Source organism: Silene latifolia, unplaced genomic scaffold (assembly GCF_048544455.1).
Source record: "Silene latifolia isolate original U9 population unplaced genomic scaffold, ASM4854445v1 scaffold_112, whole genome shotgun sequence".
Classification (NCBI taxonomy): domain Eukaryota; kingdom Viridiplantae; phylum Streptophyta; class Magnoliopsida; order Caryophyllales; family Caryophyllaceae; genus Silene; species Silene latifolia.
Genome location: NW_027413126.1, coordinates 1,788,853 through 1,800,461, shown reverse-complemented (window position 1 = coordinate 1,800,461; position 11,609 = coordinate 1,788,853). Strand labels below are relative to the sequence as shown.

The following is an 11,609-nucleotide window of genomic DNA, read 5'->3' as shown; positions in this document are numbered from 1 at the left end:
TAGTGCTTCATATTGTTTCTTACTCGTTCAATTGTGTGAACACCTAGAAGAACAATCAAGTGTTTTCTTAGTAACTGAAGATAGTCAAAACCGAATATCTAATGATATTCAAATTGAGTTACAACTAGAGTTAGTTATACGAGTGGGTTGATAATTTTGTAATCTGGAGAAAAGTACTAAAATTATTAATCGAGAATAGTGGACGTGGGCTTGGACGTGTGAAGCTGAACCACTTCAAAATCGTGTGTCTTTGCAGTTTTCCTTTTCGTTCATTTCATTACGTTCATAATCACTTAGTTAATTAGTTAAAGTTTAATCAATAAACTTTAAATAATTAATCATTGATATAAAATAAAAAGTGGGCATAAGTTTTTAAATACTCAATTCACCCCCCCCCCCCCCTCTCTCTCTCGAGTATTTCGGGTGTGATAGACTCTTCAGTCACGGTTAAACCCTCCAAGGGTACATTATAATTCAGAAACTTCAATTCAAAACACAAATATTAATGAAGTTCCAAACAACATCAATGTTTTGATAGTGTAACTTTGACCTTTGACAGTGTAACTTTCTAGTTTGGGCAGTGTAACCTTAGATTTAAAGTTACACTATACAAACTTCAAAGTTATACTGTACGGTCACCAAAGTTATCCTACCCAAACATAAGCAAAATAAAGTTTGAATGTAACGTCAAAGTTCAACTTTGGAAACACAAGGGTCAATGTGGCACCCTCCCAAAAAAACACGAACAACTTCACAATGGCGCTTTCCAGAGGCCTCAGTTCTCATCTTGTTCCTCCTCTTCCTTTGTATCTTGTTCCTCCTCCTCCTCCTCCTCTAATTCTAATAATACCTCGGACAATGGTGGATGTTCTACAAAGGGGTTTGGGCAGTTCCTCTTGTCGTGATTCGCCATTTGCTTGCAATTTTTGCACATGCGTTTGGGTTTACTTGCTAAGGCAACGACTTTTGTTTTGGATGACAGTAATCTCTTACCACTCCCCTTATTATTGCACTTTTTAGGCCGCTGTATGTTTATTTCCTCGGTGCTTGGACAACCCAGTAGCATATGCAATTGTTGATTTTTATTCACTGCCTCGCCTGATGGGGATAAATTGTCTCTAAATTCGCGAATCAAAGTGGAGAAGCGCTCACATAAGCCTTATCTTTGAGATGAAGGATACTAATAGTTTGATGAAATTCCGACCACATTGCCGACATTGATAGTTGCATTCCGCCAATGATATCAATGTGCTCTGTCCCTTCACCATCATAATTAAAAATTCTGTAGCGAGTTGCATCTTTCGTCCATCTTTTTGCAATATAAGCATCTAGTATGGACTTCACACCATTTGATGAATAAATCCATATTAGATGCCTGCATAGTATCCCGGATTTTTCAAACATCCTACAATTGCAGCTTGCTTCCAATGTACCTTGGGTCAATAGCAGTATTTCATTGTGCCTAGGTCAGAGTTACACTTTGATAGTCTCAGAGTTATACTTCAATAGACAGCAAAGTTACAGTTTTATAGACTTCAATATTACACTTTTGTAGTCTCAGAGTTAAATTTTTGTAGACTTCAAAATTACACTTTTATAATCTCTTTGTTACACTTTTATAATTTCTTTAACGGTACACTTTTTTAGTCTCCAAGTTACAGTTTTGTTGGCTCAGCGTTACACTTTGATAGACAACGAAGTTACACTTTTAAATTCTTCAAGGTTAGACTTTTATAATTAGAGTGTTACAGTTTTATGTACCTCAATGTTATACTTTTAAATTCTTCAGGATTACACTTTTATAATCTCAGTGTTACATTTAAAATTATACTTAGATATGTCCACTCCACATTTGTCGGATCAAACATATCAGATATTTGTTTTTATTTAGTAAGATGTCTAACCTCTGTTGAAATTAACGTCATAACTCTTTCCTCTTTGTGCATCTTTTACGGTTGTCACTTCTACTTCTCCTCTCTCTTCAAACCCCCTGCTTTACACGTATCTATTGGCACTTGACCTCTTCTTGGAAGGTTCTGAATGCTGTATGGGTGTAAACATTTGCCCCGTGTTTCTTTAAATCCACATGTGTGCTAATCTTTGGGGACAAGTGTTTATTATCGTTGTCAAGCCTCTCATGTGTATGTCTTTGCTGGTCCATAGCACTCTCAAAGCGCATCCAAATTCAACCAAAGTACCTGACTTATGCTCAAATCTCTTAAAAAAACTATTTTCGCTCTCTGATCTTTGCGTTGTTCTCATAACACCCCCATCCTTAGATCTCTGGAATGTGCCTTGACCCACTATTTCCTTATAGTGTATGTGTCTGCAAACCAATCATTGTCACCGATTCCATGCTTTTGAACCATGAAAATCCACTGAGCATCAAATTCTTCTGCTTCAAGATCTTCATCCCACATAATTTCATTTAACAGTATCATAAAATCATGATAATCGTCCCTCGTTACGCTAAACTTACATGGTACCTTTTTAAGTATATGCCACATATAAAATCGGTGTCTTGCTGTCTTGAAAACAAGCGGGACAGATTTAATAATACACAGACCCTGATTGGTGATAATACATTATGGTTCATTCCCCAACGTGGCAATCAAGAAATGGCTGAAAACCCAATTGAACGATTTATAGTCCTCCTTTGCAAAAAGTGTCCCGCAAAATGTGATTGATCGTGCGTTTATGATGATCTACACCGGCGAAGGGGGTGAAAACCATTGAATACTTGTTGGTCCAGTAAGTTGGGTCGAACGACACCGCATCGCCAAACAGAGAGTAATTCTTTCGGGCAATACCGACAGTCCATATAGCCCTGGTAAGACTACCATCACTGTCGACATCATAGTCATAGTATAACCCTTCCTGGTTTCCAGCCATCTTTTTAAAGTAGTCTACAAAAAACTGAGCGTCCCGTTCATGAATGAAACATTTAATATCTCGATAAAAGTTATTAAAATCATTTAAGCTGGCTCCAATATTATCAAACCCATTGACGTGTTCCTTGATCATTTTGTACGTCCTCGTTGCTCCAATCTTCAACAGTGAATAAAAAAACTAAAATTTAATATTGTTTTAAATTTTTCCGATCAATATTCAAATACTAGCAGAACAGGTATAAAAGACTAACCCCAGAGTTATATAAGATTATTATTTTATGATAATCAGTTATGTTGCGCAATAACTTTTGAAATTCCCTATCCCTAATTGAGACAAGCTCGTGGTTGTGACCCTTATGAAACATGTCAATTAATAATAGACTATTTTTCATGAATAACCTAATCCTTGCTCTACATCCCACCCTTCTGACAGCTGTTCTTCTGGATGAACTCTCACCATCACCTTCTAGATGTAATTGTTTCCCTTTAGGATTGAACCCCTCACGATTACAAACCAACAGCTTCGACTTTATCCGTCCGTCCCGCCTCCTCAATTTCGAAAAACTCTTGTCCAACGTACGGTGTAAACTTGTTTTCAACTTCCCTACACAATTCACTCATTTGGCTTCTTCCCTACATTGTCATCAAAATTAAAAATATAAAAGTTACAGTTCTGTAAGCTCAGAGTTACACAGATGTAAGAGTTACACTTCTTCAAGGTCAGAGTTACACTTCTTTATGAACAGAGTTACACTTATATCAGTGTTACACTTCTTTAAGGTCACAGTTACACTTCTGTAAGGTCAAAGTTACACTTATATCGGTGTTACACTTCTACAATATCATCAAAATTAGACATGAATTTTTAAGAAATACACTTATACAAGCTCAGACGTACACATATATAAGAGTTACACTTCTTCAAGGTCAGAGTTACACTTTTTTAAGGTTAGAGTTACAATTATATCAGAGTTACACTTCTACAATGTCACAGTTACACTTATACAAGCTCAGAGTTACACTTATATCAGAGTTATAGTTTTTATCACATCAAAGTTTCAGTTTTAAAATTACACCTGGAAATTTCAGAAATTACACTATTCAAAACATCAAAGTTACAGTTCTCTAAGGTCACAGTTATACTTATACAAGCTCAGACTTACACTTATATCAGAGTTACACTTCTACAATGTTACAGTTACAGTTATACAAGTTCAGAGTAACACTTATATTAGAGTTACAGTTTTTATCACATCAAAGTTTCAGTTTTAAAATTACATATGGAAATTTCAAAAATTACACTATTTCAAAACACCAAAGTTACAGTTCTGTAAGGTCACAGTTATACTTATACAAGCTCAGACTTACACTTATATCAGAGTTACACTTCTTCAAGGTCAGAGTTATACTTTTGTAACGCCAGAGTTAAACTTATATCAGAGTTACAATTTTTAGCACGACAAAATTTCAGTTTCAAATTACACATGGAAATTTAAGAAATTACACTATATCAAAACACCAAAGTTACAGTTCTGTAAGGTCACAGTTATACTTATACAAACTCAAAGTTACACTTTCAAAGTTACACACGTAAAATTAAACATGAAAAAACATTAAAGTTACCCATTCCATGATATTCAAGTTTCACTTGCATGGCATCAAAGTTACACTTTCATAATCCAAAGTTACACTTTCATAAACAAAATTTATACTTTAAAGCTGTAAATACAAATTCAGTGGCAATTAAAATTGATTTTCCTTGATATTTAACGCTTTGTTCGTGGCTTAACAACCATATTATGCCCTAAAATGCGATAAAGATGAGTGGATTTGAAAAACCCATAAAAAATTATTTACAGCTTGATAATATAACATGTTTGAGATCTAGCATATTAAATATGAATAAACAAAAAAAAAAAAGAGTAAAAGAATACCATTGTTGTCTTCTACAATCTGCTTTTCTGCCATTATCGTATCTGTTTTTTACGAATATATGTAAAGATTGTGTTTTCGTGATTTTTTTTTGTTGCTAAATATTGATCTTTTAGAATTTTTCTGGGGTTTTTGGCGGAAATTGAGAGGAAAATGATGGAGAGATAAGGAAGTGTAAGAAAGAAGGAATGAGATAAAGTGAAAGAGTAGGTTAGAAGAGGAAAACATGCAAGGCATGGAGAAGAACAATAGTACTATCATGCAACCTCTCTCATGATATTAGCTTTTTCCCTTTTTTTTGTAGCCTAGAGACCCTACCTTACCTTTTAATATCAACCATTGATCTCCTTCATCCAAGAGTCCTTAAGTCCTTATAAGGGCTCTTGGATGAAGGGAATGGAGGGATGAGATTACATCTCAATGAAGGGCCATCTTCTCCCTTCCTAATCTCCCTCCCTAATCCTCCATAACTTCTTTCTAATCTGTATAACTCCTTCCTCATTCTAATTTCCCTACTCAACTTCCTCATTATTCATTCTCTCACACTTCTCTCGTCCCCTCATTCTCTCTCATTTTCCTCTCATTCTCTCAAAACAAAATAAACCAAATCAAAAAACCCAAAAAAAAAACCCAAAAAACAAACAAAACAAAAATCAAATCAAATCAAAAAAAAAAATTATCACCTATCTCCCTCACATTCACCAGCCACCACAAGCAAAAAAACCCAAATAATAACCCAAATCTCGACACCACCGATTACACCACCCGACCAACAACCCAACCTACCCAACACCACCGACTACACCACCACACGTCACCACCGACTACACCACCGCCGACACCACCCACAACTTGCCACCACAACCTGCCACAGCAGGCGCTCCGACCCCTCGCGTAGATCCACCTCAAACGCCGCCTCCCTTCACTGCCACCCCGACGCATCTCCCCACCACCACACCTCCCTTTCTCCTTTTTTTTCCAGATTTGTCTTCACCAAAACCGACACAACACCATCACTCCACGCCGACCTCCTCTCTTCTCCTCTGAACCGCCTGCCGCCGATCCTCCCTCCTCCTCTCCTCTTTGCCGCGGCTTCTCTTCTCATTTCTCTCTATTTTTTTCATTTTTTCAGATCTGGCCCGTGGGCTGGTGGTCGCGGCTACTGTGGTTGTTGTTGGGTCGTGGGCCGTGTTGTTGTGAGGTAGGTGTGGTGGTTGTTTTTCAGATTTATATTTTTTTTGTCTTTTATTTCATTCCTTTTCTTTTCTTTATTGGTTTTGTATGATGGTTGTTTGGTGGTTGTTGAGGGTATTGTTAGTGTCTAATTTTTTAATTGTTTTCATTTCTTTCCTTTTCTGGTTGTGTTTTTTTGTAATGTTTTTTATTTATTTTCTTTTTCAGATTTGTTATTTTTGTTATTCAAATTTGTTATTTTTTTTTTGTTTTTTTAGTTATTCTATGGGATGATTTTATTTGTTTATTTAATCTTAGATCTATAATATGAAGTATGCAAAAAATGGACTATAAGACTAAAGTTACACTATTTATGACTGAAGTTATACTATTTACGACTAAAGTTATACCCTTGTAACATTAAAGTTACGTAAACTTTGTTACACTATTTATGACTGAAATTATACTATTTACGACTAAAGTTATACCCTTGTAACATTAAAGTTACGTAAACTTTAATGTTAATTTTTAAAAGTTTTAGATCTAATTTTTTTAAAAAAAATTCTAAATACTTGTATTTCTTTGGTATTTGTGTGTCGGTGTTGTTGTGAGACGGTTTTTTCTACTTTTTAATTTTTGTTGTCAATTTACATTTGTTAAATTTTTTTAATATTGAATTTTTCAGATCTACTTTTGAATTTGTAGTCACAAATTATATTTTAATTTTCATATCTATTTTTTGGTGTTTGTTTGATCTAATATTATTTTGGGCATTATGTGCAACTTTATTACACATTTTTTGTAACTTTAATGGCATTATGTGCAACTTCAATCCTCATTATGCGCAACTTTAGAGATAGTATTTGAAACTTCAATCTCGTCTTGTTATTGTGTTCGTTTCAAATTTGAATTTAAATTTGGACTAAAGTTACCCGATGTTGGACTAAAGTTACACGGTTTTTTGGACTAAAGTTACATGATTTTTAAATTTGGACTAAAGTTACACAATTTTGGACTAAAATTACACGATTTTGGACTAAAGTTATACAATTTTGGACTAAAGTTATACAAAAAGGACTAAAGTTACAGTAGAACAAATTATATACACTTATCATAAAATTAAATGGAAACTAATTAATTTTGCACTAAAGTTACACAATATTGGACTAAAGTTACATAATTTTGAACTAAAGTTATACAAACAATACTGATATAAATTCAAGTTCATAGTGTTGGTTTTTATTTGTTATTTTTTGTTGTTATACTTATATTTTTTTCATTTGTCAACAAAGAGAAATGAGAAAACAAAAGTTATACTTTCATTGAAGTTACACACATTCCTACTGGAGTTATACATTCATTGAGTAGAAGTTACTCATATCGTTACTAGATTTATACATTCATTGAGTAGAAGTTCAACACATTCCTAATGTAGTTATACATTAATTGAGTAGAAGTTACACATATCCGCGCTGGAGTTATACATTCATTGAGTTATACTTAATATTTCATTTGTCAACAAAGAGCAATGAGAAAACAAAAGTTATACTTTCATTGAAGTTACACACATTCCTACTGGAGTTATACATTCATTGAGTAGAAGTCACTCATATCGTTACTAGAGTTATACATTCATTGAGTAGAAGTTCAACACATTCCTAATGTAGTTATACACTCATTGAGTAGAAGTTTCACATATCCGCGATGGAGTTATACATTCATTGAGTAGAAGTTACACATAAACTTACTGTAGTCCTATTGTAACTTTAGTCCATGACGGTGTAACTTTAGTTCATAACAGTATAACTTTTGTTCATAACTGTGTAACTTTAGTCATTTTATATCATTTTTATATGAAAATGTGAAATATAAGATTAAAATCAACAAATTATAAGAATTTTTATATAGCTAAAATTAAAACAACAAATTTTATGAAAAATATTTTAGTAGATCTTAGATGAAAAAAAAAGTATCTCACAAAAAAAAAACAAGATTTAAAAATCCGAAATCTTTAAAAAAAATGTATAACAAGAAGAGATTTGAAAAGAATAAATAACAACAAAAACCAACAAAAATTAACATATAAAATAAACCGACCCCAAACAACAAATTTAACACAAAATATGGAAAAAAAAAAGTGACGAAAAAAACCGAGACGTAAAATCTGGAAAAAAAAAATTATAAAAGTTACCTGCGGTGGTGAGGGTGGGTGGCGGTGGGGGTGGGCGGTGGGTGGTGGTGTCGGGTGGGGTAGTGGTGGGTGGTGGTGAATGAAGAAGAGAGGAATGAATGATTTTTTTGGGTTTTGTATTTTTTTGGGTTTTTGATTTTTTTGGGTTTTTTAGAGAGGAAGGAGAAGTGAGATGTAGAGAGAGGAGAAGAAGTTGTGATAATGAGATGATGAATGATTAGTGAGGTATGTTAATTGAATTGATGAGCTAATTAGAGAAAAGATGGAGGGATTAATTTGTAGCCATCCATTGAGATCTAATCCTAGCCTTCCATTCCCTTCATCTAAGGGCCCTTAGAAGGACTTATGGACTCATATTATATAATAGACTTATATATATATATATATATATATATATATATATATATATATATATATATATATATATATATATATATATATATATATATATATATATATATATATATATATAGAGAGAGAGAGAGAGAGAGAGAGAGTAAAGTTCTAATAAGTCCCTTATATTATTTGAGTCCCTAAGTCCTTACTAGAGCCCTTGGATCATCCAATATGGATGGTTGAGATTGAAACAAAAAAACACCATTAACACTAATTTATTACTCTATCTCCTACTCACATTAATTAATCACTTACAACATAATTAAACACTAATTCACAATATATATTTTCCACACATCTACTTCTCTCTCATCTTACACATTTTACTACTCTCCTCTCTCAAAAACCCAAAAAATTCAAATAAATCATAAACCCAAAAAATTCAAATAAATCATAAACCCAAAAAATCCAAATAAATCAAAAACCAAAAAAATCCAATAAATCTAAAACCCCAAAACCCAAATAAATCACTTAATTTTCTCTTACTTCACTCACCACCACCGTCCACCACCTACCACTACCACCCTCACCACCACCGGCCACCACCACCGTCGCCCACCACCACGTTTTTTTTTTCAAATTTCATTTTTTTTTTATTTTTTTTTCAGATTTAGTATTATAATGTACATTTTTTTTGGATCGGTTTTTTGGTGATAGGTGTGTTGTCTTTTTTTTTCTAAAATATTATTTAAATTTGTATCATTTTTTACTAGGTCTATACATGAAGACGATGAAGATTTAATTTTTTTTTTTAGAATTAGTACCTCTTTTTAGTCATGAATATGAGAAAAATTTATTATTAATTTTGTTTTGTTGTTGTTGTTGTTGGTGGTGGTGGTGGTGGTGGTGGTGATGGTAGTGATATAATTTGTTGTTATTAATGGTGTTGTTGGTGGTGATGGTGTTGATATTTGTTGATTTTAATCTTCTAATAAAATTAAAGTTACACTTATCTCTATTAAAGTCACATTTTTTTTTTCAAATTTGTTTATTCAAAGCTAGTAAAATTTGTTGAGTTAAAGATACACTTATCTTTATGGACTAAAGTTACACTTATCTTTATTAAAGTTACACATATCTCTGACTAAGGTTACACTTATATCCATTAAAGTTACATTTATCTCCATTAAAGTTATATTTATCTGTATGGACTAAAGTTATACTTATCTCCATTAAAATTACACTTATCTTCATTAAAGTTACATTTATCTGTATGGACTAAAGTTACACTTATCTCCATTAAAGTTACACTTATCTCGATTAAAGTTACAATAAAAGTTACATTTTTAATATGGACTAAAGTTACACTCTCTATGGACTAAAATTACACTCTCAATGGACTAAAGTTACACGATTTTGGACTAAAGTTACACTAATTTTGGACTAAACTTACACAATTTTCGTAATTTTATCATAACTTATTGTAACAATTTTTGTAATTTTTGACAAATAATATTTTGATTTTTGTAATTTTATTTTAACTTATTTTAACATTAGTCTTTTACGAGTGTAATTTTAGCAAAAGAAAGTGTAACTTTAATATTTTAGAAATGTAACTTTAGTCCATTGAAAGTGTAACTTTAGTCCAATGAGAGTATAACCTAGACCATTGAGAGTGTAGCTTTAGTCCATATAAAAAGTGTAACTTTAGTCCATTGAAAATGTAATTTTAGTCCATTGAGAGTGTAACTTTAGTCCATATTAAAAATGTAACTTTAGTCCATTGAGAGGATAACTTTAGTCATTGAGGGGGTAACCTTAAGAGAGGTAAGTGTAACTTTAATGAAATAAGTGTAATTTTAATGGAGATAAGTGTAACTTTAATAAGTAAAACTGTAACTCTAATAAGTGTAACTTTAATAGAGAAAAGTGTAACTTTAATAGAGAAAAATGTAACTTTAATAGAGAAAACTGGAACTTTAATAAGTGTAACCTTAACAGAGAAAACTGTAATTTTAATAGAGAAAAGTGTAACTTTAATGGAGAAAAATGTAACTTTAATAGAGAAAAAATGTAACTTTAGAAAATGTAACTTTAATAGAGATAAGTGTTACTCTAACAGAGAAAAATGTAACTTTAATAGAGATAAGTATAACTCTAATAGAGAAAAATATAACTTTAACTTAAAAAATCAACAAATTTTAATAGAAGAAAAAAATGTTGTGAGAATAGTGGTAGATCTGAAATGTTAATGAAAACAACATTTTAAATCCAAATGTGAAAAAAAAAACATAAAAAAAACACACTAAATACGAAAAAAATAGTATAACCAACACCACCACCAAGAAGTACAAGAAACCGAAAAAAAATAAATGTGACTAAAATAATATAAGATCTATTTAGTAGATCTAAGACTAAAATAAAAAGATCTCACAAAATATGAACAAGATTTAAGAAAAAAAATATAAACAAATTTTTTTAAAAAAATATGTGTAACAAAACAAATTTAGAAGGAGAGATATGAAGGAGAAAAGAACACACAAACAAAAAAAAAAGTACACAAACGCCCAGATCTGGGAAGAAATTAAAAAAAAAAAACTCGAGACAGGCGGTGCGGGATAGTGGGCGGCGGTGGTGGTGGCCGGTGAGGAAGAGCGGGGTCTTTGAGTTTTGATTGTTTTGGGTTTTAGTTTTTTGAGATTTTTTGGGTTTTAATTTTTTGAGGTTTTGAGAGAATTGGGTTTTAGAAAGAGAGGAAGAGTGAAATTGTGAATGAGGAATAGAGGAGTGAATGGTTTTTTTGGGTTTTTTTTGGGTTTTTGAGAGAATAGGTAGAAGTGAGATATAGAGGAGTGAATAATTTATTTGGGTTTTTTATTTGTTGGGTTTTTTTTTTTGGGTTTTTGAGAGAATAAGGAGAAGTGAGATATAGAGAGAGAAGGAGGAGATGTGATAATGAGATGATGAATGAGTAGCGAGGACGACTCATAGAGTTAATGAGTAAATTAGAGGGAGAGAGTAAATTAGAGCATTAACCATCTTTTTTATGTTTTCATCTTAGCCCTCCATTTCCTTGATCCAAAAGG

The 11,609-nt window shown here is 32.4% G+C and overlaps 1 protein-coding gene across 1 annotated transcript; it reads right to left on the bottom strand.

Annotated features, from left to right (window-relative positions):
* Positions 1-1,131: 1,131 nt before the first annotated feature.
* LOC141637459 (uncharacterized) lies at positions 1,132-2,892 on the bottom strand. The gene is made up of 3 exons (XM_074446936.1): positions 2,731-2,892; positions 2,335-2,528; positions 1,132-1,375 (listed from the first exon to the last, which is right to left on the bottom strand). The coding sequence occupies exons 1-3, from the start codon at positions 2,890-2,892 to the stop codon at positions 1,132-1,134; spliced, it is 600 nt and encodes a 199-aa protein (XP_074303037.1).
* Between the last annotated feature and the right edge of the window lie 8,717 nt (positions 2,893-11,609).

What these genes read in the sequence shown, in the direction of transcription:
- LOC141637459 (XM_074446936.1), bottom strand. Translation starts at nt 2,892, where the DNA reads ATGGCTGGAAACCAGGAAGGGTTATACTATGACTATGATGTCGACAGT. An exon ending in GGACCAACAAGTATTCAATG is followed by an intron (nt 2,529 to 2,730) that starts GTTTTCACCCCC and finishes CTTGTTTTCAAG; the next exon opens with ACAGCAAGACACCGATTTTA. An exon ending in GGAATCGGTGACAATGATTG is followed by an intron (nt 1,376 to 2,334) that starts GTTTGCAGACAC and finishes GATACTATGCAG; the next exon opens with GCATCTAATATGGATTTATT.